The sequence below is a fragment of the Rattus norvegicus genome, chromosome 7, assembly GCF_036323735.1.
Source record: "Rattus norvegicus strain BN/NHsdMcwi chromosome 7, GRCr8, whole genome shotgun sequence".
NCBI classification, from domain to species: Eukaryota; Metazoa; Chordata; class Mammalia; order Rodentia; family Muridae; genus Rattus; species Rattus norvegicus.
In genome coordinates this window covers 85,058,047-85,085,139 of record NC_086025.1, presented here as the reverse complement: position 1 = coordinate 85,085,139, position 27,093 = coordinate 85,058,047, and the positions used below count along the sequence as shown (strand labels likewise).

The window sequence follows — 27,093 nt, the reverse complement described above, 5'->3', positions numbered from 1 at the left end:
CGGCCTCATACAAAAAGCCACATTCAAGAGAGAATGCTGCCAATCCCAGCACCAGAAAGGAGACAAGAGGCTCTCTGGGGCTTAACAGCCATCTAGTATCACTTAACTAGCCAGTTGCTGATTTAGGGAGAAATTGTCTCAAAAAATAACGGTAGAGAGTGATGGAGGAAGACACTTCATAATGACCTCTGGCACAGAAACAGACACAGACAGACATACACACACAGACACACACACACACACAGACACACACACACGAGCTCACAAACACATATTACCGCATATACCACACGCATACACACCACCTGGATGGTGAGAATGGGGAGAAACTGGAGAAAATTTTATAATAAAAATTAATCCCCCAAAGCAAACAACTGAAGATGCACACTGACAAACCCAACCATTCTTTAATTTTAGGCAAAAGTGTATGTGCCAGTATTAGTTTACAAAAATAAGTTAGTCCTCTGGTATAAACATTTTCACAGTTTGAGAAGGAAATTCGCTTTCACTCTGACATCTGAGTAGCCACAGCACCCATCATCCTTCCGCACCCTGCTGCGCAGACACTTTAGGAGTGGATTTGTTTCGAATCCGAATCCGTTTCCTTTTCCTTTTCTTTTCCGAAGCAGGGGACTTTGTATCCTGTGCTTTCTTCTTTTTCTTCAGGCAGCTGAGAGGATTGGGGCCGCCCACCTTCTTTTTTTTTCTCCTCTTCCTCAGTTCAGGGTTCCGCACCAAGCCTTGCTCCTCCTTGAGTTCCTTGATGCTTTGTTTCTCGTGCACAGAGACCAGCTGGCCTGCCTCCACCGCCTTCACAAAGGCCACGGTTCTGGGAGAAGGCTTGTCCAACACTATGGTGTTCTGAATAATGAACATGAGAGGAATTCCAGGATTTTTCTTGACTTTCACAGATAAGTTCTGATCCTATTAAAAAGGAAAGGGATTTAGTTTCTCAGTCAAATTTAGGGCCTAAAAGTAAGTTTCTATTAAAAAAGGCTAGATGGGGAAAAAACAAGACTACACATTTTCTTTCTCAAAGTGTATCTCATGATAGAGGACAGAAAACATAAAAACTAAGCTGAAGTAAGTGGGCAGCAGCAGTCTGGGCTGGATCAGTCAACACTCTGGGCCCACGATGTATCAACTAGTGCAAAAGTAAATACATGAGGAACTTTCTCGAGCTCTTTCACTAAGATGTTCTCTCGAAACATTGACAGGGGAAAAGGTTGGAGTGGAGTAATAAGTTGTCTCCAAAATCATTCTGAAAGTGTAGCTGAGCAAAGCTGCATGTGAGTGTTTTAGTATCAACTCAGTCTCTCCTTTTGCCTCCCAGTCTTTAAACGCCCTCAACACTCCATGCTGTTGTTAGTCTCAGTAGTTTTTGGTTTACTTATTTTTATGTGTATGGAGGCTTGCCTATGCATCTATCTGTGTACCACATGTGCTTAATGGCCTAGGAGGTCAAAAGATGGCATAGGATTCCTTGAGACTGTGGTTACAAGGTGGTGAGCAGCTGTGTAGGTGTTAGGAATTGAACCAACAGCAGCCAGCTCTTAACCACTGAGCCACGCTAATCTTAAAGGAACATGAAAACAGTTACGAGTGCAGAAGGCAGAGATTCTGCCCTACTCCTCCCTACTTGAAGAACCGTGAAGCAATCAGCACACTACTGCAACAGCTCCTCAGCCTCTGAGAGAAAAAAAATCCCCTGAATGTAAAGTTCTCTCCTCGGATGTTCAAGTAAGTGCTGCCTTTATTGCTTCCATTTTAAAATGTGCATTTTTCAAAGCCCAGAAATGAAACATGGACTTTAGTAAGTGAATGGAATCCTGTCAAATACACCACAGTCAGTAAATAAATAAATCTCAAACACTACATTATCTCTCCCACTTCCTTTTGTTTTACTATAAACAGCTCTACATGAAGTATATAGAGAGGTAGTTAGGACTGCCTTACAGTTTTGAAGGTAGCATTACCTGTGTGGCCACGAAATAATGGTGAGGATTCCCGTCATCCACCATAGACAGGAGACATTCAGATCCACTCACTGCGCTCTTGAAATGAGGACAGTTTCGAACCTGGCATTTCTGTGCAATCAGTTTGGCTCCATATAATTCCTTTCCCAGTGTTTCTAACTCCTTTAACACACATCTGGGGAGAAAAAAGTCATTCAAAGTCCAGAATCATAATCAATACATTCCTTCTCTTTATACAAAGCAAGCGTGAACACAATACTCAAGTTTTTATTTTTATTATTTTTTAATGGCATCCTCTTTTTTTTTTTAATGAATACTCAAGTTTTTAAAGTGAAAAAAGTATACCATAAAAATTTGAATTTATAGTATGGTTGCCATTTTCTTCTTAAATGAAGACTTGAAAAATGCATACTCCAGGTAGAAAGAATACCAGTGTCAGAACACACTAAGCACGCGTGTGTACAGGAAGCGTGCAAGCTGCCTTTCACAAATATTGTTGCTCAACTTCCGACGACGTGATCAACTGAATAAACTTCTAACTTACCCTCAAATCTAGACCTCTTACAGAAGTACCAGATACAATGAGCCTTCCAGATGGTGACAGGGACTCCAGGCTACTATTATAAGTTCAAAAATCACTAACACAAAATCAAAAGGAACTTATATATCCTGTCTGAATCCTGATTTTAAAAAAAATTTTTTTCATAACTGTAGGAGCCAGAATGGTTGAGGACACCAGGAGAAAATGGCCCACAGAATCGGTTAAGCAGGCTCCATGGGAGTCACAGACACTAAGGTAGCAAGTACAGAGCCTGCATGGGCCTGTGCTAGGTCCTCTGCAAGTACGTTATGGCTGTGTAGTCTGGTGTTCTTGTGGGGCTCCTACCAGTGGAAGTGGGGGTGCTTTTGTCTCTTTCACCCACGCTGTGACTCTTTCACCATCCTGTCTTGATAAGGGTTGGTACCTAGACTTTATTTCATCTTGTTACAGCATGTTCAGTTGCTATCCCTGGGAGGCCTGCTCTTTTCTGAAGAGAAACAGAGGAAGAACGGACCTTGTAGGATAAGGGGATGAGGGGACTGTAGTTGGGATGTACTGTATGAGAGAAGAATTAAAAAAGGTTTTTTTCATGATAAATGGCAAAGAATGATGAGCAGATGCTCTAACTGTGCTGCCAGGGGGCGGGGAAGACATGGGGTCAACAAGAACGAGCACTCGGGGGCCTGCAAAGGCTGGGTATTAGTCTCAAATTCTGTGTTATTTAAGAAAAAATTTCCTGGGGTTGGGGATTTAGCTCAGTGGTAGAGCGCTTGCCTAGGAAGCGCAAGGCCCTGGGTTCGGTCCCCAGCTCCGAAAAAAAAAAGAAAAAAAAAAAAAAAAAAAAAAAAGAAAAAATTTCCGAAGTAGCTGGGTGGTGGTCGTGCACACCTTTAATCCCTTTAAACTTAGGAAGCAGAGGCAAAGGCAGGTTAATCTCTGAGTTTGAGATCAGCCTGGTCTAATAAAGAGCATGTTTCAGACAGCTCTTACACAGAGAACACCCAGGGTTACATGGAGAAACCCTGTTCAAAAACAAACAAAAGGGGCTGGAGAGCTGGCTCAGCCGCTAAGAGCACTGACTGGCATCACAGCGCTGTATTATTAGTATGTGTATGGCACGAGGCAGTAAACAAACCACTTACATTCGGAAGCAACTCGCTCTGGGCATAGGCTATTAGAAGCTGTACAGGCAGCTCTTAAGGCTAAAGGGATCAAAAATTTCAGACTATGGTATCCATAAAACATTTAAAAGTTTGTATGTGTTGGGCTGGGTAATGGTGGTGCCACACACCTTTAATCCCAGATTTCAAGAAAAGACAGGTGAGGGCTGGAGAGATGGCTCAGTGGTTAAGAGCACTGTCTGCTCTTTCAGATGTTCTGAGTTCAATTCCCAGAAACCATATGGTTATCTATGAGATCTGGTGCCCTCTTCTGGCCTGCACGCATACATGCAGACAGAATGGTGTATATTAAATAAATAAATAAATAAATAAATAAATAAATAAATAAATCTTTAAAAAAAGAAAGACAGGTGAATCTCTGACTTCAAGGCCAACCTGGTCTACAGAATGAGTTCAAGGACAGCCAGGGCTACACAGAGAAACCCTGTCTTGAGGCTACCCTGCCTCCAAAAAAAATTTTTGTATGTATATGTGGGTGGTTAACTGCAGATGCCAGAAGAGAGTGTTGGATCCCCTGAGCTGGAGTTACAAGCAGTTGTGAGGCCCCTGACACTGATGCTAGGAACCCACTTAGGTCCTCTGGAAGGGCAGGAAGCATGCTTAACCACTGAGCCATCTTTCCAGCCTGAGATTAAAAATTTGAGGTTATCTGTAACTCAGAAAGAGCATTAATTAAATTCTAAATGCAAGGTAGAATATCAACAGCACACAGCACGGCTTGATCTGTCCGAATGTATAAAGAACATTCTAACTGGCTATTTGCGAGCTGTCGTAGCTTAACTCATTTTCTTAAGCAAATATTCTACAGTGCAAAAACTACTAAAATTCTTGTTCATGTTGTAGCTTCACTTCCCCTTTTCCTTACTTTCGCATCCCATAATATGAGATATAACCTCTTTGTTAAGCGTCAACCAACTCTATTTGTTCAAGAGTTCACTCAAATAGTAACATTACTATTTCTATCATTAAAAACTGACATCCCCCCTCAGTTCTAATCAAGCCTCAGGAAGCTCAAATAGCGATCCTATGAACCCTCTTAAAATAACCACCTCCAGCCATCCCCACACACTCCTGCTCCCGGTGTTCTTCTACCCTGGATGTGCTCACTTACATTAAGTGAGGAGGCACAGATGTGAGTGAAAACAGTCATCAGAAGTTGACTTTACAGCCCATGAATTCTAGGCCTTCGTCTTGCCCACTAAGGTATCCTCAGTGTCTGGAGTAGTGCTTGCCATTTGGTTGGTACTTAAAAATGGCCTTGGGCAAAGTTTTCAATCTCCAGCCTTTACTTCTTTTCCTAGGAATTGAAAACCTCATTGGCAGTTGGAAGGATTGAAAAACTTTGGGCTAAACTTACAAGTAACAACCACCATAGGAAAGGAGTTAGCTTTTGGGTGTTGAAAAGTGTCCTATGTACACTATACTTCATCTGAGCTTCTATCAACTTTGATGAAGTTATGATCTCTACTTCACAACTACGCCATTTCTTGCCTGAGACCACACAGCTGGTTTGACTGGAACCAGGAGTCAAAGTCTACCTATTCTGATTTTTCGCAGAAATAAAGGAATAATGGGCATAGCACAGTCTGCCTGACTCCTCGTTCACTACCGCCCATAGTAGCTCACGACTTTCAATTTGCCTCGGAGAATTCTGGGCCACACCCGCGACCCCGCCCCGCAGGCCCACCTCGTGGTGCACAGCTGGGTCTCTCCCATAAGGTAGCGGGGCAGCTGGTCCCGCAGCTGGATGCGACCCCGCAGCGCCGCCTGGCAGAATGTGCCATCTAGAAGGATCTGGTAGGGCTCGCGGACTCCGAAATTGTTGCGGAAAAAGCCAAGATGCTTCTTGGCGTGTTTCTGCCTGGTGATCTTCATGCCTGCTTAAGCAACAGGACAACAGGCGCGACCTTCACTTCCGCACTCCAAGTCTACTCCCCGGAACGAAACGCCTTCGGCCCGGAAGTATACGCCCCTACGTCCACGGCCCACCTCTCTGGAGTCAGTCGTTCTCAGAGGAACGCCCACTTCCACTTCCAAGCTCAAGTTTTAGGGGCGGAGCTTCCGTCTGCGCAGGAGCTGCTGAGTAAACAAATTAGCTCAAGCTGGCACATGCGCACTGGTGAGCAGGAATAAAGATGTTCTTTCCTTGAGTAGCTTGTTGCCTGACACCAAGTCTCTAACAGACTAGTAATATGAAAATAACTAATGATGACACCATTGACCCAGGCCCTCTGTAATTTGCCATTTACTATGTATCATTCCCAGGAATGTTTTTAATTTCCAAGGGAGGAAAATGAGCTAATGTTGGACGATCATAACTTGGGAAGCTTTACTGGTTGCTCATCTTAAGCGTCTGGGACTTTCAGACTGCCTAGTGTTCACAAGTATTTTACAACACTTTTCGAATTGGCCCTGTAGTAAAAGGTCTGTTACCCAACTTGACAGCACAGTCTCTAACCCATAAACCCATCCTGGAGAACCCAATTGAAATAGCCAAATTTGCTAGTTGTGGTGCACACGTCTTTAATCCCAGGAGGCAGGGGCAGGAAGATTTCTGCGAGTTCAAGGACAGCCTAGTCTACTTAGTGAGTTCCAAGACAGCCAGAGCTACATATTGAGATCATGTCTTGGAAAATAAATAAACTAAAAAAAAGCAAACAGCCAAATTGATAGTAAAAAAGAATTTGCTAAGTGTGGCCAAATGGAAGTACTAAGTCATTATGGCTGTCAATCTCCGAAGTCCTAAAGTGAAATTGAAGTGCACATAGGTAGCCAGGGATCTGAATACCTAACTCAGTGTTTCACAACCTTCCTGATACTTTAACCCTTTAATATAGTTCCTCATGTGTAGTGAGCGCCAATCATAAAATCAATTTCATTGCTGCTTCAAAGCTGTAGCATCGCTACTGTTATGAATCATAATGTAAATATCTGCGTTTTCTGATGGCATTAGGCGACCCCTGTGAATGGGTCTTTTGAACCTCAAGGGTTCAGGACCCACAGGTTGAGGAATCCTGAATTCTAACCAATTTTGGTTAATATGTGGTATTGTTCCACTGACCCATCATTTTTTGGACTTCGGTCCTATCCTGGAATGTGTTCTAACAAGGCATTAAGACTGTGAAATCTCTTTCCCAGAAGACAAATTAAGTTCCCCCTTGGTGTCAAGCTCTGAGCCTTTTCCTTCTTCCAGCATGAAATTCCCATTTCTTAGGGTCAGTTGTTTCAACTGAAGGACAGGAAAGTATCTTCAGTCTTTGCCAGGCCAGTTACAGAGTCATTATTTGTATCTCCTCATCATAAAGCCAAGCCTGAGTGACTCAGTGTTTTAGAAGAAGTCCCAAAAGTTTCATTTTCCCAAAGTCTGTTGAGTTGGAGGCCTGATCTCAATTTCATATGGAATTTTTCTGTCTATAGTGTCTGACATAGGAAATATGCATACTGATTGAAAATAGGAACACACACACACACACACACACACACACACACACCTAATTTAAATACTTTGGGAATTACTTAATCAATTTAGTTAAATGAAGAGAATGAACCAGGAGTTTTCAAATTTGATTAATTGTGTAGGGTATCCATTTTAAGATAAGAGAATCAAAGAATGGAGAGTATGGAGTTTGCATTTTTGTCTCTGTCTGGAATCTGTCCCCGATCTAGTTTTGGCCAATTTGGCCAAATATTGAAGGAACCATATTTTTTAATGACTTATAATGTAATTGAAATGTATTGCTTGCATTTGGCATTTTATTTCAATTTATAGGCTTATGGAATTGAGCTAAGATATTCTGTAGAGTTAGTCTTGACCAGAGACCCAGTACTGCTGTGAGACGGCTGCTTTCACTTAACAGAAAATAAAATTAGGAGGCTGAAATCCTGAGAAGCTCAGTAGGGCTGGTTTGATAGTCTTTGAGCATAACTGCTCACTATTTTCTACTTTAATCCTTCCTTTACCCCTGTATGCACACTCCCTGTCCAGAATGTGCTCTCATGACAAAGAAATATCATCCCCACCTTGAACAATTTAAAAAAAATAGACTCCGTGCCTCTTTCCACCTAGATCTAACTTCTAGTCACCCTTTAGTTCCAAAAGATGTGGGATGCCGCTAAGAATTTGAATCATATTCTAGGGTGTTTTGTCGTTGTTATTTTATTTATTTTAATTTGCTGAATCTTTCTCAAGGTCTATGTCTGACTGCCAATTTACACACTTACTCTTCTATAAAGTACAAAAGAGCCTTCTAACAGTGATCATCAAGCTTGAAATAATTTTCTATTGATTTTTTAAAATAAAACATTGTCCCTGGGTATGGAGAAAAAGCCTTAGGGTGCCTTGCTTGCTTAAGATAGCCATTTCTGGCTAGAACAAGTTTTGCTGGAGACATTCTACAGCAGCTCTAAGTTCTTAGACTCTCCCAGGCAGCACCTGGGCTATGCACGGTAGTGAACTCTATATAGACTGTGTTTTTCCTGAGAGACAGGGGCCTGTGAGAAATTTTAACTCATAAGTTAAGCACAGCACAAAACTGACAAAGCCGATAGAACAAAGCGGCTAATGCTGGAATAAGACCTATGTGGAGGTCTCTTGTCCATGCCGCTGTGTGAGATCAGACTTTGGTTTCAACTTCCAGCTACCTCCTAAGTGACTAACAGGCAGGTAGTATTCAGACAGAAAGGCACACTTATTATGAAAATTCCTCCAAGTCATTGCTATGCTCTTAGTGTTCCTGACTGACCTACTGCAGGCAAACACTACTGCTTACCCAATATAATATTTTCATTAAGCGGTCTACCAAAAATATTTTTACACAGATGCCAAATGACTTAGCATTAATGGCAAGTCAATATCTGGTTACAGCCAAGACAGAAGCTCAATATTGCCATTATTCAATATAAAGTATTAGGATATACATTTGATAATGTTAAAAATAAAAAAAATTGCTTAATTCTTTTGAAGAAATATTGTGACGTCATTTTAAAACTACAATAGTCTTTGAAAAACACGATCTTAGGGTGGCAAAAACAATTTTGCCTTGTCATTGCTGTCCATTGGCTTGACTTGGATTGCTGCACTGGGCACTTTCTATGCCAGACATTTACATTCTGCTGAGGTGGGTGGAAAATTGGTTTAGTTTTCTTTATTTTTAAAACACTTAATATTCATTATTGTGTCTGGATCAAATATAATTTATAATGTGACGTTATTGTACATGGTTTTGGAAGGTTTTTTTCTTCATGAAAGTTTGATGAAGCCAAGGTGACATGAGAATGATTTATTCTTGGAAGGTGTGACTAATACCCGAATAGGACTGTTTCATGAAAAATTCATGGTCTAAATGGAATTAAATAGGTAAACATTAAGTTCAGTTCATAAAGGTTATTTTGTTTCACTCATGAATGTTGGTATAATTTTATTTAATTTCATGGACAACAAGGGGTACATGTAACATATCTACTGTAATATTGTCATCCTTGTATTCATATTTAAATTTTTATAAACTTTTGTTAACATGGCATTAACTTGAAAAGAATATTACTTTTCTCCTAAATTATGCCTGGCATTCTATCAAAATAAACAATTTAGCTAAATAAATTGCATTTTAAAACAAGTTATGTAAACTGCAACATAGTGAGGTCCTATTAAGCTCTTCACTGTATAGAGAGAAAGAAATATGCAGATATATTTCATTCCATAGTATAGAATCCATGTGGGCTACTTGACTGTGGAATTTCCTACCTGTCTGAAGGTGTTATTAAGATAACATATAAAGGAGATACATTTTAAAATATTTTTTAATTTTAAATTACATTACCCATATCAGCTGTAACAAGTAGAATAAATATAGGATGTTAACTCCCATTGTGTGGCAAAACTTTTCTTAGGGAGACACAGCACACATCTACTCACTCCAGAGAGGGACACAGGTTAGAACAAAATATGGCTCCCACCAAAGTCCAGCTTGATGAACCGATCAGTTCCATTGCAGTTACTTACAGGAATATGGGTGAGGGTTCACTTACAGGAGGAGAAATGACTCAAAGACAGGTGCATCACCAAAGTTCACCCCAGCCTTGGTGACAGATCACAAAAGCTGGGACTCTGGAGCACACTTCACAGCCTGCAGGCAGCTCAACCGATTTGAAAGTGTCCTTTCCAAGGGCCCCAGTTGGTTTAAGTCTCTTCTGGGCAGCTCTGCTCTGAGTCTTCTTTGCAGCGGGGCTCTGCTTATTGTGGCATGGAGGAACTCAGTGATCCTGACCAGGAACCCTTGGATGTAGGCTGAGGCTTTTCACAAACTATTTTAATAAGGGTTCTTAAATGCTTTAATTTCCCTTCTAGCCCACCACCCAGCAGAGGTAGTAGAAAGGATAAATTAATAGAACAAAAAGGGGATGGCGACCCGTTTAGAAATAGTTCTATGGGGTTGGGGATTTAGCTCAGCGGTAGAGCGCTTGCCTAAGAAGCGCAAGGCCCTGGGTTCGGTCCCCAGCTCCGAAAAAAAGAACCAAAAAAAAAAAAAAAAAAAACCAAAAAAAAAAACAAAAAGAAATAGTTCTATGGGGGTGATCTCAGTCTTCTTTGTCAGGATATTGTCCACTCAGTTCACATGGATCAGCAGCAGTAGCTCTATCCACTGACAAACACCATTCACGAATCAGCAGCTGCGGTTTGATCCAGAAGAAACCTCGAGACACTGCCAAATGGCCCACATCCATGTAGAATCAACAAGAAGCCGCTAGAACACTACCAGAAGTTCTTTAGTTCGTTTCTCTCTATGAAATCATGACAATGATCAGCAAAGGCGGCCAGGGGCACCAATACCACAGCATCGTCAGTGAAGACCAGCATCAGCAATTCCCAACGAAGACCAGCAAAGAGTGACAGAGTGAACCAATGCCACGGCGTTGTCCGCTGCGTGTTGGGTTCTACTTATATCCTTTCCAAATATCATGAATCCTCTTAAGTGTCTGCTCCAGCAAAACATCATATGGTCTTTTCCCAGGCAGCTTCTGGGAAAAACACACCACTTGTCTGTTCTCAGCAAAACATCCTCTCATAAGAAACATAATGTGACACAACCGAGTCTCTGAAGAAACCAGAAATTTCCACTTCTCCTGGATGCTGTGATCATCATCACGATCGTGATTATTATTCAGCTGTTTACCTTAAGGAGCTACCCTGCAGGATGGGACATTTTAATCCAGGCGGAGACCGTTACACAACAACACCTTTCCTCTTATCTAGATAGCACACCAACAAACTAGTGTGAATTCTGTAATGTTTCCATATACATATATGGGGCACATGACCACCTCTCCATGCTAATGAGGCATCTCAGTACCTTAGTATCAGTGACCTTCTCCCACTCTGCATATTCTTACCCCAAAAACTACATAACCCTTGGTTCACTGCAATAAAGTGGATGCCTTCAAACCCACCTCCAATAAAGAAATGCAAACAAGCTAAGATTGGCTCAGAGAGCTGCTTCATTAAAGATCATTAGAGAAGGCCTTCACTAGGCAGTGGTGACTGATACCCTGGATACCTGTCCTCTCCAAGCCCATGTAACAGTATCCATAGCACCCAGACACCCCAGAGGAGAGGCAGAACATACATATATTCATATATCACTTGCATTCCTATTTAATGCATATGTAAAGTAGTCTCCACAAAACCAAAATCACATTTTACCACTTCTATAAATGTTGTTTTCTTTCCTTTCTTTTTTTGAAACAGGACGTCGTCGCTCTCACCATAGTTGGCCTGAAACTTGGTATGTAGACCAGGCTGACCATGAGCTCACAGAGATCTGCATGCTTCTGCCTTCTGAATGCTGGACCTGAACATGGGCATCGCCACACAGGGCTACCTTTGCTTCTCTTGTTTAACAATCTTGTAGAAATGACCATGACTTGAGGGAGGTACCCAGAGTTCTCATTCATTACATTTAGCGATTGAATGCCGTCTCCCACAAAACCAAGGATACTATAGTAGATATAGCACTTTCCATCTAACACCGCTTCTCTATAGGTTTTAAAAATTATTAATTTTTATTTTATGTGAATTGATGTTTTGCTTGCATGTATGTCTGTGTGAGGGTGTCCAATATGGAGTTACAAACTGTACAAGTGCTAAGGTGTTGTGAGCTGCCATGTGGGTGCTGGTAACTGACCCCTGGGTCCTCGGGAAGAGCAGTTAGTGCTCTCAAACGCTGAGCCACCTCTCCAGTCCCGCTCTTGTATAGTTTTAGAATTCTAGTTTTACTTTAGACAGTAATGTACCAGAAAAAGAGATGGATTTCACTAAAGATACATATGTGTTAAGTGTTGCCAGGACTGTTGAGAAGGCTGATAAAAGAAGTTGACATGGCTTGGCAATAAACGCCCGTGTTTCCCCTCCTTTCTTTCTGTGGAATTTACATGTGATGCATGCCACTCCAGCAGCCTAAATTAAGCTGTGGGGTCACGATCAAGAGAGAAGCCATGAACTATGCTGGCAGAGCAAGAAGAGAAAGCTTACGAAGCTTCAGTAATGGAAATAAGTTCCAAGCCTAGACTTCCAGGATTAGTGCTCAAACTCTTTTCTCCTGGCTATAAAATTCGATCAGAAAGTTTATTTGAACAAAGTCATACAAGATTACTGCCCACTTGACTAAATTGAAGGAAAGTCAGTTTTCCACTATAGTTTAGATAGTACTCCCCACCGGAATCTCGCTACAGAACCTTTAATTTTACTCTATAATGGTAGGGGGTGGGGAACACTTAGAGAAGAGTGAAAGGTTCAGAAGTAGCAGCCATTTTTGGTTTTTCCTGTTAGAAATGAAGCAGCTGCAATAAGAAAAATGTTTGCCTTGATGAAAACGCATTGCCGTTTGGAATTTAATTACATGATAACTAAAATGGATCAAAAATTTCACATTGTATGTGAGCCATCATTTTAAACCATCAAAGCATTTTAGAGATTAATGAAACCTTTAGAAATTACTCTAGGTAAGCAAATATTAGTCCTGTTACTTAAATGACCTTCAAGACTGAAAATTATCTCAGATTACAGCTTTAAAAGGATTTTCTAACACCCTTATTTATTTATATAGAGCAGAATGTTGAAGACAACTTTTTCTCTCAGGGTTCTGTGTATATTTTTAAGCAGCAGGAAAACTTGAACTCCTGGAGGCAAGAAAAATAAATGTGCTTTATTAATCCAGTAGAATATTATTACAAAGTCTAGTAATTATAATTGAGTTACACCAATATGAGGTATTAATTACAGAATATTATACAAAGTAAGTTCAGTCTTGGAATCTTTGATATTTTCTCAACGCGAGCTCAATTTGTTTTAATACTAGTCAGTAAGTCATAAATCAACATATTGGGATAGAAAGGCCAAAGGTCATTTTAAAAATTATTATTCTAAGAAACTTATAGAAAATGGCCACATGCTGAGTCTCATGGAAGTGAATATCACTTTCTTTTTAATGGTTCTTTCTTTACCCTCCGAGTTGCTCCTTTTATAACACTGAAAAAGATCACCTACCTCTTCAAAGCATAATCTCCCATGGTGGTGCACAGGGGACAAAAAAGGAGGAACATGGGTTAAGTTGATACCAAGCAGAGTGCAGCGAAAGCCCTTTCCTGTGGCTGTAGTTGTGGTTTGAATATGAAATGTCCCCATAAGCTCCTGGTGTTTGAATACTTAGTCTCCAGCCTGTGGTGCTGTTTTGGAAGGTTCTGGAACCATTAGATGGTAGAACTGAAGGAAATGGGTCACCACTGCAGGACTCTGAGGGTTTTTTGTTTTGTTTTGTTTTAATTTGGCTCATTGCTTGTCAACTTCCTGCCCCACTGGGATGTAAGGAACTAAGGAATCACAGATCAGACTCTTGCCATCATGGAACTGCCTGCCACCAGGCCTTCTGTTAAATACAGATGAGCTGTATTCTGCTGAACTGTAAGCCAAGCTCTTTGCCCTTCTATTGCCTTTCTTTTTTACAAGACAGAAGCTTTTTGGGGAGATGTTTTATGTTCTTACATTTCTAAAATATTTTAAGGACCTGTGATTCTCATTCTCTCTCTCTCTCTCTCTCTCTCTCTCTCTCTCTCTCTCTCTCTCTCTGTGTGTGTGTGTGTGTGTGTATTTTGGGGTTCTTTTTGCTGTCTCCTCCCTCCCTCCCTCCCTCCCTCCCTCCTTCCTTCCTTCCTTCCTTCCCTCCTTCCTTTCTTTGACAGGGTCTTACCATGTAGTCTTGGCTAACTTTCACAACTCACTTTGTAGATCAGGCTAGCCTGAACTTACTGAGATCTGCCTGTCTTTGCCTCTTGAGTGATGGAATTAACCAGTCCTTTTTTTCCTCTTAAACTGACTACTTGAGCTATTTTGTAATTTGTCCAAATTTTGGACTATACAGTATCTTCTGACTTTGTTCTCTGTTTTTCATATCTTAGGTTTAGCTCATGAACTGTGATGCTCTGAACTATTCTCTTGAGGAGGGGTTAGAAGTTACTTACTAACTGTTTCTCCTATTTACAAGAGAGGGTTTCTGGTACTTCTCATGGGTAGCGTTGGAGAGTGGAGTTGCTAAATCCTCCTTCTATTCTGTTACTGTGGCTCCCAGAAGGACTGGCTCAGCTAATTCTTTGATAGATACATAACCATAGCATAAAAACACATCCTTTGCAAGGAAACAGATGAAGACTATAAACTGTTGTTTTTTTCTTCATCTCACAAACTGAAATAAAAATATAAAAAGCCAGAAAAAGGATATTTATGTCTTTTTCCCTACAGCATGATCTGCACAGACACAAAAATAATATGAAACACGGAGATAATATCATTATTAGACATTTCATTGTTAAGTAACAGTGCTCCTTCACCTTAGCTCATAAATGGTAGTATAGAACACAGTCCATCTCAGAACGATGGCAGTGTCTTTGGGAATAGGAGGAATAGGACACAGTGTCTGATCACAACCTACCGGATTCTATCTCACCAAGGCAGGACTACAAGCTACAAAGGTGCCATAAAGATTGGCCTGGAGCCCCAGGCAGAAACATTCCTTATCTCTCTTTTTCTGCCCCATCACCAAAGGTGTTGCTTAGAACCAAGCTGGGAGGATTCCAGGAGCAAGGGCAGGATGGCCTCACCTTGCTCTCAAGGAAAGCAGCCACAACAAACAGAAACATGTTAAAAGAAAGTTCCTATAGTGAAATAACATGCAGTGATGTTTAAAAAACAAAGTTTGGTCCATCTTCAGGGTTTTCTATTCTTGGATTTTATTGGTTTGAAAGGTGTCTCAGTGAGTCTTAGACAAGGAAGGGAAAGCAAGTAAGATCTTAAGGCTGGCATTCACTGGATTGTGCCTTCTCTACTGGGGAGAATTGTTCTGCAAGACCAGGCTGCTTTTTGTTGTTGTTTTTTGTTTCACTTTCCACTCAGCCTTTTGGTGATTCCTGTCCCCAGTCAGGAATCACACATCTGCAGGGTCCCTGAAGGGGGTCTGAAGTCTCTCCGTGCTCACCCCATCCCCCACTTCTCCTTTCTCTCTTCCCTTCCCCATACCTGTAATTAAATCTGGAATATTTCCAGCAAATAGAGAACTTTTAAAAAAAGCTTGAATTTCTATAATTGAGCACTGGCAATGCAATCAGTGTCTGCAATAGTAAACTGTCTTGTAGGGACATGGAAAATATAATGGAACTATTGTGGACAACCGTGTTTGTGTGATGCTCAGTACTCCTGTTTAATTTTTCCTGTTTAATGTTTTTATTCATCAGCATGTTTTAGGGTTCTCTCTTTCCCTCTCTTTAGGTTTTGAAAGGGATTTTTAGATTATTGATTTGAGACATCTGATTTTCTAGCCCAGGCATTTAGCTACAACTTCCCTCTCAGCGACAATATATTCCACAAATGCCAATATTTTATATATCCTGTATTTATCTAGTATAGTATATGAGTGTGCACTCGTGTGTATCACATCATGTGAATATTGTTGCGTGCTTGTGTGTGTACAAGAGTGCCCAGTTATGTGTGCATGAGTCCAGGTGTGTATGTGTGCCAGTGTGCAGGTATACCAACAAGAGTGTACAGGAGTGTGTGTGTGTGTGTGTGTGTGTGTGTGTGTGTGTGTGTGTTTATGCCAGAGGGAAACCTCAGGAATTCTTCCTCAGGCACCATATGCCTTTTTAAAAAAATTAAAATGACACCCATTTATTTATTGTGGCAGTGTGTCTGTCTGTGAGCATTATGGTGGACAGAGGACAACCTGCAGTAAGTTTTATGCCTGTACCACGTGGATTTGGGGGACTGAACTGAGGGTGTCGGGATTGGCAGCAGGTGCCTTTACCCCCTTTTTTCTAAAACATCATTATTCACTGGCCTGGAACTGGGCAAGAAGGCTAGGCTGGTCTGGCTTGTCCAGCAGGCCTCAAGAATCCATCTGTCTCTGCCTCCCTAGTGCTAGGATTACACAGATGATCTGTTGTACCCCACCTTTAAATGTGGGTTTTGGGGATCAAATACATGCCTCACTGTTTCCATGGCAAGAAGTCTATGAGCTGAGCTGTCTCTCATTTTACTACCAACATCTCTAAATCACTGTGTCTGAAGTGAGTTTCTTCTGGTCATTTACACTTAGGTTTATGTTGATATCTCTCTCTTTTGGTTTTGTAATTGATTTATCAAGAACACTTATATTATTGTAGCTACTTATGCATTTAGGCTTAGGCCTGCCATTTATTTATTTCCAGTTTATTGTTTTATTTCTTTCTTCCCTTCTGTGTTCTTGAAGACTATTTAAATATCTTTGAAGCATTTTTGAGATTCTCCCATTGTGTAGGCCATCCTGACCTGCCCAGAACTTCCCATTTTACTTTAGTTTCCCAAGTTCTAGATTTCAGGTTTGTACAAGCATACCTGATTCTGTTAGTATACTGTATTCATTGCGATAGCGTTTTAGTATACTTTTTTTGTAAAGCTGAATAGTCCCTCCTCTAGATGTTATAAATTATTATGGCTAAATTAAGGTAACTAGCTTAAATATTTGTAATATGCATTTAAACTAGAGTCATCAATTTTTTAAAAATTTGCTTTCTTAAACTATTTTAGAAATTTCCAAAGATAAGGAAAGCCTGCTTTTATTTTCTATGTTTTTAATGATCATGCTATTTCTTCTTTCATCAAGGTCTGAAATTATTTTTTTCTTCTTTTCATTTTCTTAAGAGGGAACTTCTTTAATAATTCTTTTCAAATTGGTCATGGGCAAGGGTGAGGGAGGAAATGCTGGGAGAGACAGCTCAAATTGAGGGACATTTGAGGGGTGGTATGGAAACCCAGTGCAGTGGAAAACTCCTTAAATATATGAAGACAATCCTCGTGAAATCTCCAAATAATGAGGAAGATGCAGTTACAATTGGCCATCTCTTGTTACCAGATGAACATTGGAGTTCTGGGACTGAGTCACATCCCCTTCAGTTGTTCATGGAAATTCCCAAGTGACCCAGGCTTTGGCCAAGACAGTAGGTTGCTCTCCACAAACTGACACCAAGACCCCATTGCCGAGGACAATAACCACATAACTCATTGACCATGGAGAAGTTGAGCTGGTGTCTATATAGAGCCTGCATCCCAACATTCCTGTGTCTTTGGTACAGGAAGGTAGGTACTCTAGAAGCTCCTGAAAAAGAAACAGAAACACCAGCCCTTGGTCTACAATGCTGTCCTGCCTGTAAGATATTCGAGGGCAATGGTGGCACAGAGCTTGTGGGAGTAACCAACCAGTGTCTGATTAAGGCCTACTCTACCAGATGGAATTCATAACCAACACTTCTTGGGTTACTAAGAACCAATGAACAGATAGCTAGAGTTCTAGGGTAAAACCAAATATTACTGGTCTTAGAGACAAACACAAAACAAAACAAACAAACAAAAATAAAAGGAGAGTTGGGAGTTGGTGTCACATGCCTTTAATCCTTGCCCTTGGGAGGTAAAGGCAGGCAAATCTCTGTGAGTTCAAGGCCAGCTGGTCTACAGAGAGAGTTCTAGGATGGTCAGGGCTACACAGAGAAACCTTCTCTTGAAAGACAAGACTAAAAAAAAGAAAAGAAACAAATTAATAAAATGACTCCTAATGATATTCAGTTATATTCATAGATCAGTGCCTTACTCAGTCATCCTCAGAGAAGCTTCCTCCTGCACAAGAATGGGAACAAATTCAGGAATTTACAGCCAGACATTATCCAGACACTCAGGCACAGACACAGACACAGACACAGACACAGACACAGACACAGACACAGACACACACACACACACACACACACACACACACACACAGACATGCAAGGGGGAGGAAGAGACAGAGGCAGAGACAGACAGAGAGAGAGACTGGGACAGAAACAGACAGAGATAGATCCTGAAATACATAGCTTTAAAAGAAATGTCTTTATTAAATCCTTTCTGTACAAGCTAAGGGATTCCCATGGAACAGGAAGCAGAGAAAGACTAAGAGCTGGAGGGGATGGGGCACACCAGGAGAACAAGTCCCTCTAAATCTGAGTAAAGCTCATATGAACTCACAGGGACTGAAGCAGCAATCACAGGGCCTATATAGAGTCTGCACCAGGTCCTTCATGTATATATTACAGTTTCCAGTTTAGGTTTTTTGTTTTTGTTTAGTTTGATTTGATTTTTGATTTTTTTTTTCAAGACAGCGTTTCTCTGTGTAGGTCTGTCTGTCCTAGAACTTGCTCTGGACCAGGCTGACTTTGAACTCATAGGTATTTGCCTGCCTTTGTCTCCCTAATGCTGGAATTAAAAGCAAGTGCCACTGCATCTTGGCATGATTTTTAAAATAATTTAAACATTTATATATTTGACGACTTTGGTGCTGAACTCTGGTTCTTTACGTTGGCTGGCTTCATCTAATACAGATGTGGTGATGGAAGGGGAGTTAGGTAGGGACTTCTCTGAAGGGACTCTAGCCAGCCCCAGAACTGTAGGCATGGATCTGGCAGACCTTACCCCTCTTCCCCCATTCCCTCTGCCTTGCTAAACCAAACCAAACCAAACCAAACCAAACCAAACCAAACCAAACCAAACCAAACCAAACCATTGGATTGCATTCCTAAAGCTAGCCAACAAGGTCCATTCCTTATTTGGCTAGTTCCTCCTCATGAGACTACCAAGTCCAGCTATCAAAGAGTTGAGTTCCAGCACTCAATCCCCGCCCCTCACCCAATTAACATGCCCAATTAAAATTAAGCACTTCATCCTAATATGGGTTTTCCCCCTTTACCTTTATAAACTGCTATGGGTCTCATTTGTCTACTCCATATCCAGAGGCAGTGTCATGTCAAACCATGTATGTTGTAGAATTAGCTAGTTAATATTTTTTTCTTTATAACTACCACACAGTTTTAACTCCCATTTAATTCTTTTGAGAGTTTTATTTCTGCTTTTTAACATCCTGTTGCTGGTTTCTAGTGTGAGGTTTTCTCTGTGAGTTCCTTACAGACTTGAAGAAGTGGGCATCGAATCATTAGTAACATTGTTATCTGTGCTGTCAGATTGATCTATAATAATAGGTCAACAACATAATAGCAACAACAAAAATTAAAACAGCACACAATATTTTCTGTCATAGTGGGACCACTTTATTACTTTGGAATACTGAGCAAAGAAATGCTTATTGTACAAATAAGGAATAGGGGGGAAAAGTCACTCTAAAGCAAAGAATTATTACAATGGCTTCCTACAACAGATGCAATGTTTTGCAGACATGATAATATGTATTTCAGAGCTCACGGCATAGGTCAGCATTATTTGTAGAGACTGCATTCTGAATACTTACCACGACATCAACTTCAACACTACACTAAAGAACTTTTTTTGGCATATTACTCAGGTAAATCTTACATTCTGGAGGGTGATCAAAGTTAATCATGTTTTAGGCATTTTCTTTATATTCTGAGTGGTTGAAGAATAAAGGTTCTTGCTTCTAAGTTCTTTCTGTGTAGTTAGGGTGATCCTAATGAATTAGGGTTAGGGTTAGGGTTAGGGTTAGGGGTTAGGGTTAGGGTTAGGGTTATTTTTTGTTTGTTTTTTGAGACAGGGATTTTCTGTGTAGCCCTAGTTATTCTTGGAACTGACTCTGTAGAGCAGGATGGGCTCAAACTCAGAGATCCACCTGCCTCTGCCTCGTGAGTGCTGGAATTAAGACTTAAATTATTTTCTTGAGTGTTGAAATGTTACTTCTACAAGTCCATTCACCAACTAATTTGTAATCTTTAAACTCGTTTGATTTATTTATTTATTTATTTATTTATTTATTTATTTATTTATCTATTTATTTATTTATTTATTCCCAAAGGCACCTGCCTCAAAGAGTCATTGGAAGCTGAAACTGTCAGCTAAGTAAACAAGATAGCATTGCTTCTCAAAGTACTATGCAAATGATATTTAAGTGGGGGATAAAACTTTGCAAACTTAAGCTCTTACAGACATCTTTCAAACTCTGACATCCACAGATATTAGAGTCAATAATAAGACAACTTACAGTCTCACATGCTCACTATGGGGTCACCACATACAGGTTTTTTACATAATCCAAAAAGATACACCAACGCGTTAACTCCTTTTCACTCCTATCTGAACACATGAGGCAATTGAGGCTGATAATCTAAAACTTAAGGAAAGCAACTCAAAGCAGCTTGTCACTTTTTAACGAGGTCACCGTTGCCTCAGGCTCCTTGACAGTTGGTGAGAAGAGTTGAAATTAAATTAGCAGCGAAGGCATTTTTCATTCTAAATTCTCTCCCAATTGAGCTATTTAGGTCCTACCCAAGTGAAGACATTTTTACGTGGGAGACGCTACAGAAATACGATAGCCGTCTGCCTACTGGAGAGCAGGTCTACATTTAAAAGGCGTACTAGGGATTTAAGTAATGAGTGACTGACCCTAAACCACACACTACGGGCGGAAAGGTATTAGCCAGGCAAATCACGCGCGTGCGAGAAGATTCCAGCAAACGCAGGAAGAGAGTAGGGGGAAACACCAACTGGGGAGGCGTGGCCCTACCCGGGCGGTGCTTCCAGACCCCGCCCCTCACCCTTACGACAGCGTAAGGAACTTCGTAGTTCCGCTTCCGGCTCCTCACGCTTCTCTTTCTTCCTGTCTGGCTGGAAACATGGCGTCGCGCAAGGAAGGCACCGGTTCCACCGCCACCTCTTCCAGCTCTACTGGCGGCGCGGTGGGGAAGGGAAAAGGGAAAGGCGGCTCTGGAGATTCGGCCGTGAAGCAGGTGCAGATTGACGGCCTGGTGAGTGCGGGTCGCGGCCACAGGCCCACGCGTGGCGCTGATCCCTGCCCGGCGCGCTTCTTGCCGCTTTTCCCATGAGCAGGCTGACCGCGCTCTCCCCTCAGCGCGCTTCTCCTTCATCTTCACTTTTCCTCCAGAGGCATCACAACCTTTTCTGTTGTCTGATGAGAGGGCTGGGGGCTGAGCAAAGGGACTGGAAAAGGGCTATGAGATAGATTCGCATGGTCTTGTTTTTAGATGCTCAGGAGAGGACTGCTTACAACCAGATGACAGTTGTGATGAGAAGGGTTTAGGGGTCTGATTAGAGCTCTAGGAAGTGGGGAGAGGGCAAAGGAAACACTTTGGCTTCCTGGAGAGGCTTTTGCCAAGTGCGTTCTCAGGTGATTTACTGTGTTACTGTACTCTAGAGCACCACTGTACCTGGGATTGCAGAACTGGGGGAAACTCTTAGGCAGAGTTAAGTGTGAACCACAAGAAGCCGTAGAAAAATAGCCGTAAGTATATTTCTGGGTAAGGTCCATGTTCTAGAGTATCTGGAAGTTCGGGGTAAGGAAATGGATGGAGGGGAAAAGATGCGAATCTAAAATGATGTGTGAGATTCTAAGCTTTAGGGACATTACTCCTAAAGGTTGGGGTGGCACGTGTCTTTACTGCCAGCACTGGTGAGGCACAGGCAGTCAGATCTACACAAGTTTGAGGCCACTAGGGATTGATATCCTGTCTCAAAAAGAAAAGCACAGAAAAGAAAAGGGCATCCTCATGTTGTTTTTCAAAAGCACCCCTTTCTCTCAAACCAGTTTTTAGGCATTTTCCTTTAGTAAAGACCCTTGCAGGGATTTTAAAATTCATGTGAAAATTGTGATTTCCTCAGGCATTGTTTAAGTGGAAATTACGAGTAATTTCACTTTGGAATATAATTGAATTTGTTACGTTGACATGAGGGTTTTTTTGTTTTTAAATATAGCCCGATGTTTATAGACTGAGTCCTCTCAGTTCTGCCACCTGCTAACTCTGTGGCTCTTAGAAAGTTTGTCTTCACCAGCTTTAGTTCCCTCATGTGTTCAAGTGGGAGTGAGAAGTAGTTACGCATTGGTGTATGTTTTTGGATTATGTAAAAAACCTATATGTGGTAACCCCATGGTGAGCATGTGAGACTGTAAGTTGTCTTATTATTGACTGTAATATCTGTGGATGTCAGAGTTTGAAAGATGTCTGTAAGAGCATAAGTTTGCAAAGTTTTATCCCCCACTTAAATATCATTGGCATAGTACTTTGAGAGGCAATGCTATCTTGTTTACTTAGCTGACAGTTTCAGCTTTCAATGGCTCTTTGAGGCAGGTGCCTTTAGGAATAAATAAGTAAATAATACGTGTTTAAAGATTGCAAATTAGTTGGTGGGTGGACTTGTAAAAGCATTTTAAGTCTCTGCATTTTTGTATAATTTGAAACCACTCTTTGAATTTCTTGTTTGCTAGAGTGTAAAAGTCAACAGGTAGGTGTTATAAACCTTCTTGGTAGATGTCATTTCAAGGAAGTATTTTAGGACAGGGTTCGGACATGGTGGTACACACCTGTAATCCCAGCACTTGGGAAAGTACAGCAGGATTCTGGGGAGTTGTCTGTCAGCCTGGGCCACATAGTGAGACTGTCAAATAGACACATACTTTTAGGGCAGTTTAGGGCAGTCTTGGAACTGCGGAGGAGTGCTATAATCTCAATAGTTACAGTGTCAGGGCGCCTTAAGATACTTGAAACAATGAGATTGCTGCAGGTGGGAACAGACAGGGTCATTTGAGTTCAACAAGCAAGGCAGTGGACATAGGAAAGTCAAGATGCTTATTCTCAATTTCTGGATTCATGTATCACTGTTTCCTTTTATCTGGGGAGTGATTACTGCTCTTTATAAGAGGTTGTATTGATAATTTGCTTTGAAGATATACTTTTCAGTGACAAAGTACTCATGTCTTCAGTCAGAAGGGCCTCCACTGGTGTCCTGGCAAACCATACTGTGACTCAGAAGCTTCCAAGGGACCCATGAGTTAGAAGGGGGCCCTCAGATTGTTATGTACCTTTACCTATTGAGCCATGACGCTGGTCCTTAGTTCAAGTCTTGTTATGTCCTTTAATGATATCTTATTTTTTTTCTCATTTAATTTAAAAGTTCAGATCCTAACTCCCTTCATTGGATGTTTTCAGTGACTTCAAGGTCCACCGAGGTATAGTTTTTGCTTCTTGTGTTCTTGGTTTGTCTTCAGGTTTTCCCCTGTTCTTTCCTTACTTTGTCCAGAAGGATGTTTAGTTACCTGTGACCATTAGCCATTCCCTGACTAGGTCCTGCGGTTTGTCTTTTTTTGATCTATGGCTTTCTTCTTTCCCTCCTTGTCATGCACAATATTACCACATGTGGCTTAATAGAACTATGGTTTTAATCTGTAGTTTAATTTTAATTTGTATACTTCAGATATATTCTGTTCTTGATTCATTTAGAATCCATGGATTGATCTTCCTTCCTTCCTTCCTTTCTTCCTTCCTTCCTTCCTTCCTTCCTTCCTTCCTTCCTTCCTTCCTTCCTTCCTTTTTGTGACTGGGCCTCTCTGTGTAGTTTTGGCTGTCTTAGAACTATGTATGTAGATCAGGCTGAACTTGAACTCTGACAGATCTGCCTGCCTCTGCCTCCCCTATCATGCCCAATCCAGCTATGAATAACTTATCTTTAGTTACATCTACCTCTCCCAGATGCTGGCTTTCTTGGTAAGTAATGTAAACACGTTCCATTCCCACCACCATGACTATACATAGCCATGCATAGGTATGGATGGACCCAGATATTAATTTCATACTGATTATGTTTGCTTCTGGCATGTTACTAGTGGCTACAACCAGTTAGTATTATCCTTGGGAATATAAACTCCTGGTTCATATTGGAGGATAGATTTCAAGAATGCCGTGAGGTATTTATTTTATAATCAATGTATTTACGTTTATAATTAGTATAATCAATAAATTCATGGAATTTAGGTGCCTTGAGCAGTTCATCCATCCAGTTTTTTTGTTGTTGTTTTTGTTTTTGCTGTTGGGTTTATCTGCCTCTTACCTCGTGGATTTCTAACTTCATTTTGTGAATGTAAGACCATTTAAAGAGTCTTATTAGAATTATTTCTAACCTTTTAGAGTTAGTGTATCTGAATGAAGATTAAGAATGTAGTCTGATAGATTGCTTAGATTTTTTTTTTTCTTCCACCAAGACATTATTGGTTATATTAACATTTTGTAGTCAGAAAAAAAGCATTTGGCATACAACATCATGCCCCGTAACTTCTGGAGCTGATACGATTATTATCTAGGATGTTGTATATACACATAACATACATACATACATACATACATACATACATACATACATACATCTATCCTTCTCCCATGATATGCACATGAAGTTAGTAGAGTTTCAGAGACATAAAGTAAATTATCTTAGAGCTTGAACTCAAATCTTTGCCACCATTCATTCTGTCTTCTGTTACTACAGCTTCTTATGTTTTAAGACTTCATTGGTGGCAGGTACCGTTATAAGTGCTGTATTTGTGTATCGGGCATGTGGCTAGGCTAGAGGTCACCACTGGGTATCTTTCGCAATCATTCTCCACCTTTTTATTTTTCTTTATTTTTGGAAATCTTATATATGCATACAATGAATATGATCCTATATACTCTCTTTTTCCTCTTCAGCATCCTCTTCATGGACTCCTGGGATGCCCAACTTGGTGTGTGTGTGTGTGTGTGTGTGTGTGTGTGTGTGTGTGTGTGTTTAATTTACTAATCTAGTTAGTGCTGTCTATGCGGCCATCAGTACGGGTTCATTACTGGAATCTCATGAGTGGCCACCCTCAAAAAGGAATGACTTTCTCTTCCCTAGCAACAGTCCATTCACTGCCAACAGCTCCTTAGTAAGGGATGGGGCTATGTGTCCCTTCTGTGGCAGAATTTTGGCTGCCTTGAACTTGTGTGAGTAAGTCCAGCTTCTGTGTGCTCACGACTGGGATAGCTGACGTGCCCAGAAGACAGTAATTTGCAGCACTTCTATTGTTTGCCATTTCAATTCTTTCCTTCTTCCTTCTCTGTGATGTTCCCTGAGCATCAGTGGTAGAGGGGTTGGTGTGGTTGTCCCATTTAGAGCTGACCATTCAGTCTTGGAGTCTCATACTTTGACCAGTTATTCATTTTTTCTATAGACCAGTTTACTACCAAAAGCCTTCAGTTACCAAGCTTGAGAGCAGCTCGAGTCTGTGGGTATGCATATAATTTTACTTTTATTTTACTATTTTCTCTGTGACGGGGTCTTATTATATAGACTTTGGTTGTTCGGGGACTCACTCTGTATGATCTGCCTGCTTCTGCATCCTAATTTTGGGATTAAAGATTAAAGATGTGTATCATCATTCCTTGGCAAACATAAATTTTGGAAGTCAAATTGACCATGTCCATTCAGCAAAGTGGCAAGAGCCATTTCTATTTTAGCCTTTTGATCAGGATTCTCGTATCAGTCGTTAAGTTTGTGCCTGTGGAGCAGGCCTCTAGTCCAGTTGGAAGACTGTTAGCTACCCCAGAGAAGGTATGCTACTGTCTTACCAGTAGGCACATCTTGTTTTTTTAGGTTAGCATTGCAGCATGTAGAGTGTAGTCCTGGATAAGCCTGTCCACTTGGAACTGGGACTTGCTGATTAAGTTAGGCTGACTGATGGGCCAGAGTTACAGGACTTCGGCGCTCTTTTCTTCCTAGGACTAGAATGTCAGATACAAGCACCAAGCCTGGCCTTTTAGGGTGGATACTGAAGCTTGAATTCAGGTCCTTCTCGGCTTGAGGGGCCAAGCACTGTAGCAAGTGAGTTAGCCTCCCCAGCTCCTGTTAAGAGTAGTATACACATGCTCCCTAACGACGGTGTTACCTCCCCATAAACCTATAGTAAACTGAGAATATTGTAAACAGAATTACATTTCAGCTGAGAATGGGAGCATACCTCTAATTCCAGCATTTGGGGTGCAGGTCGAAGGATCAGGAGTTCAAAGTCACTTTTAGTTATATAGCAATTTAAAATCAGATGGGCTGTGTGAGATTCCACCTCGCTAGCTGGCTTGCTAGCACGTGGGAGTTGGCGTACCTGCTGCTGGCTAGTATTAGGAAGTACCTTACTGCAAGCCATCACCCCTGAGAAGTCCAAAATTCAGAATTACAGGTTTGATTTTTGACTGCTTTCCCACTGTGGTAAGATCACAAAAAGTGGTAATAAGAACATTGTATGTCCACCTTTATGGTTGTAGTGTTGAGTAGATTCACTCCTAGGTGGGAGACAGAGCTAAGGTGGAAGCTGTAGGAAAGTGGTGCTTGGTCATACAAGCTTGTAACCCCAGTACTCAGGAAGCTGAGGCAGGGATAAATCAGGAAGCAGCACTGGGGCTAAGTAGAAGTTGAGTAAATTTGTCATGGTCTCCCAGAAGTGGTAGAGCCAAGATATAAACCCTTTCTAGTCAGGGCCTTGTTAATATTGGTGCTGCCCTTTGAGGCAAGGTGAGAACATATGGTTAGAATGAAGAGATGAAGCTGTGAGTGGCTCAGGAACTTCTTTGGCAACTACAGTAGCTAATATTTCAATACTGCACACCCCTTAACAAGGGCGCTTCCTCAGCCTTCCCAGGAACCAACAGAAGTGTCCGGGTTTCCTGTTTGATGCCGCCCAGTGGACCTGCATTGGGGTCTGTAAATGCAGGAGAGCCATTGCATAATTAGTGACGTGAGGAAAAGCTGAAGGAAGAGCATCCAGTGCCACAGCTCACCAATCACTCCACAATGGCGGTCATGATATTCTTACCAGTAGAGGCAAGGCCTACATCTCTGCAAAGCTAACACGCTCTCTTGACTGGAGAGGCAAAGCAATTAAACTGTTTAATTTAGGCCAGAGTTGATGAGAGGCAGTGAGGTACAGGAACTATGAATTCTTTCCCCAGACACCATGGACGGCCGACTAAGCGGGAAGCAGCCCTAAAGGATATCTCAGCCCCGGGGAAGGTTATATTGTGGTTT

General features: G+C 41.3%; 2 protein-coding genes across 5 annotated transcripts in view; one reads left to right on the top strand and one right to left on the bottom strand.

Annotated features, from left to right (window-relative positions):
- Window positions 1–373: 373 nt before the first annotated feature.
- On the bottom strand, window positions 374–10,427 carry Utp23 (UTP23, small subunit processome component). Of its 4 annotated transcripts, none has more exons than XM_063263245.1 (4): window positions 9,726–10,427; window positions 5,386–5,774; window positions 1,977–2,151; window positions 389–924 (listed from the first exon to the last, which is right to left on the bottom strand). In XM_063263245.1, exons 2-4 carry the CDS (start codon window positions 5,571–5,573, stop codon window positions 538–540), a joined length of 750 nt encoding a protein of 249 aa, XP_063119315.1. In that variant the 5' UTR covers window positions 5,574–5,774; window positions 9,726–10,427; the 3' UTR covers window positions 389–537. The 4 variants fall into 4 exon arrangements, with proteins under 4 accessions (NP_001119738.1, XP_063119315.1, XP_038934697.1 ...); XM_039078769.2 differs by having other exon boundaries at window positions 5,386–5,777; window positions 9,726–10,424; NM_001126266.1 differs by lacking the exon at window positions 9,726–10,427 and having other exon boundaries at window positions 374–924; window positions 5,386–5,651.
- Window positions 10,428–20,855: 10,428 nt separating this feature from the next.
- The window catches only part of Eif3h (eukaryotic translation initiation factor 3, subunit H), an 83,394-nt gene continuing 77,156 nt past the window's right edge, over window positions 20,856–27,093 (top strand). Inside the window, exon 1 of the mRNA NM_198751.4 lies at window positions 20,856–21,017. Within this exon, the coding sequence (NP_942046.1) occupies window positions 20,886–21,017 (132 nt within the window). The 5' untranslated portion in view covers window positions 20,856–20,885. The remainder of the gene's footprint in view (window positions 21,018–27,093) is intronic.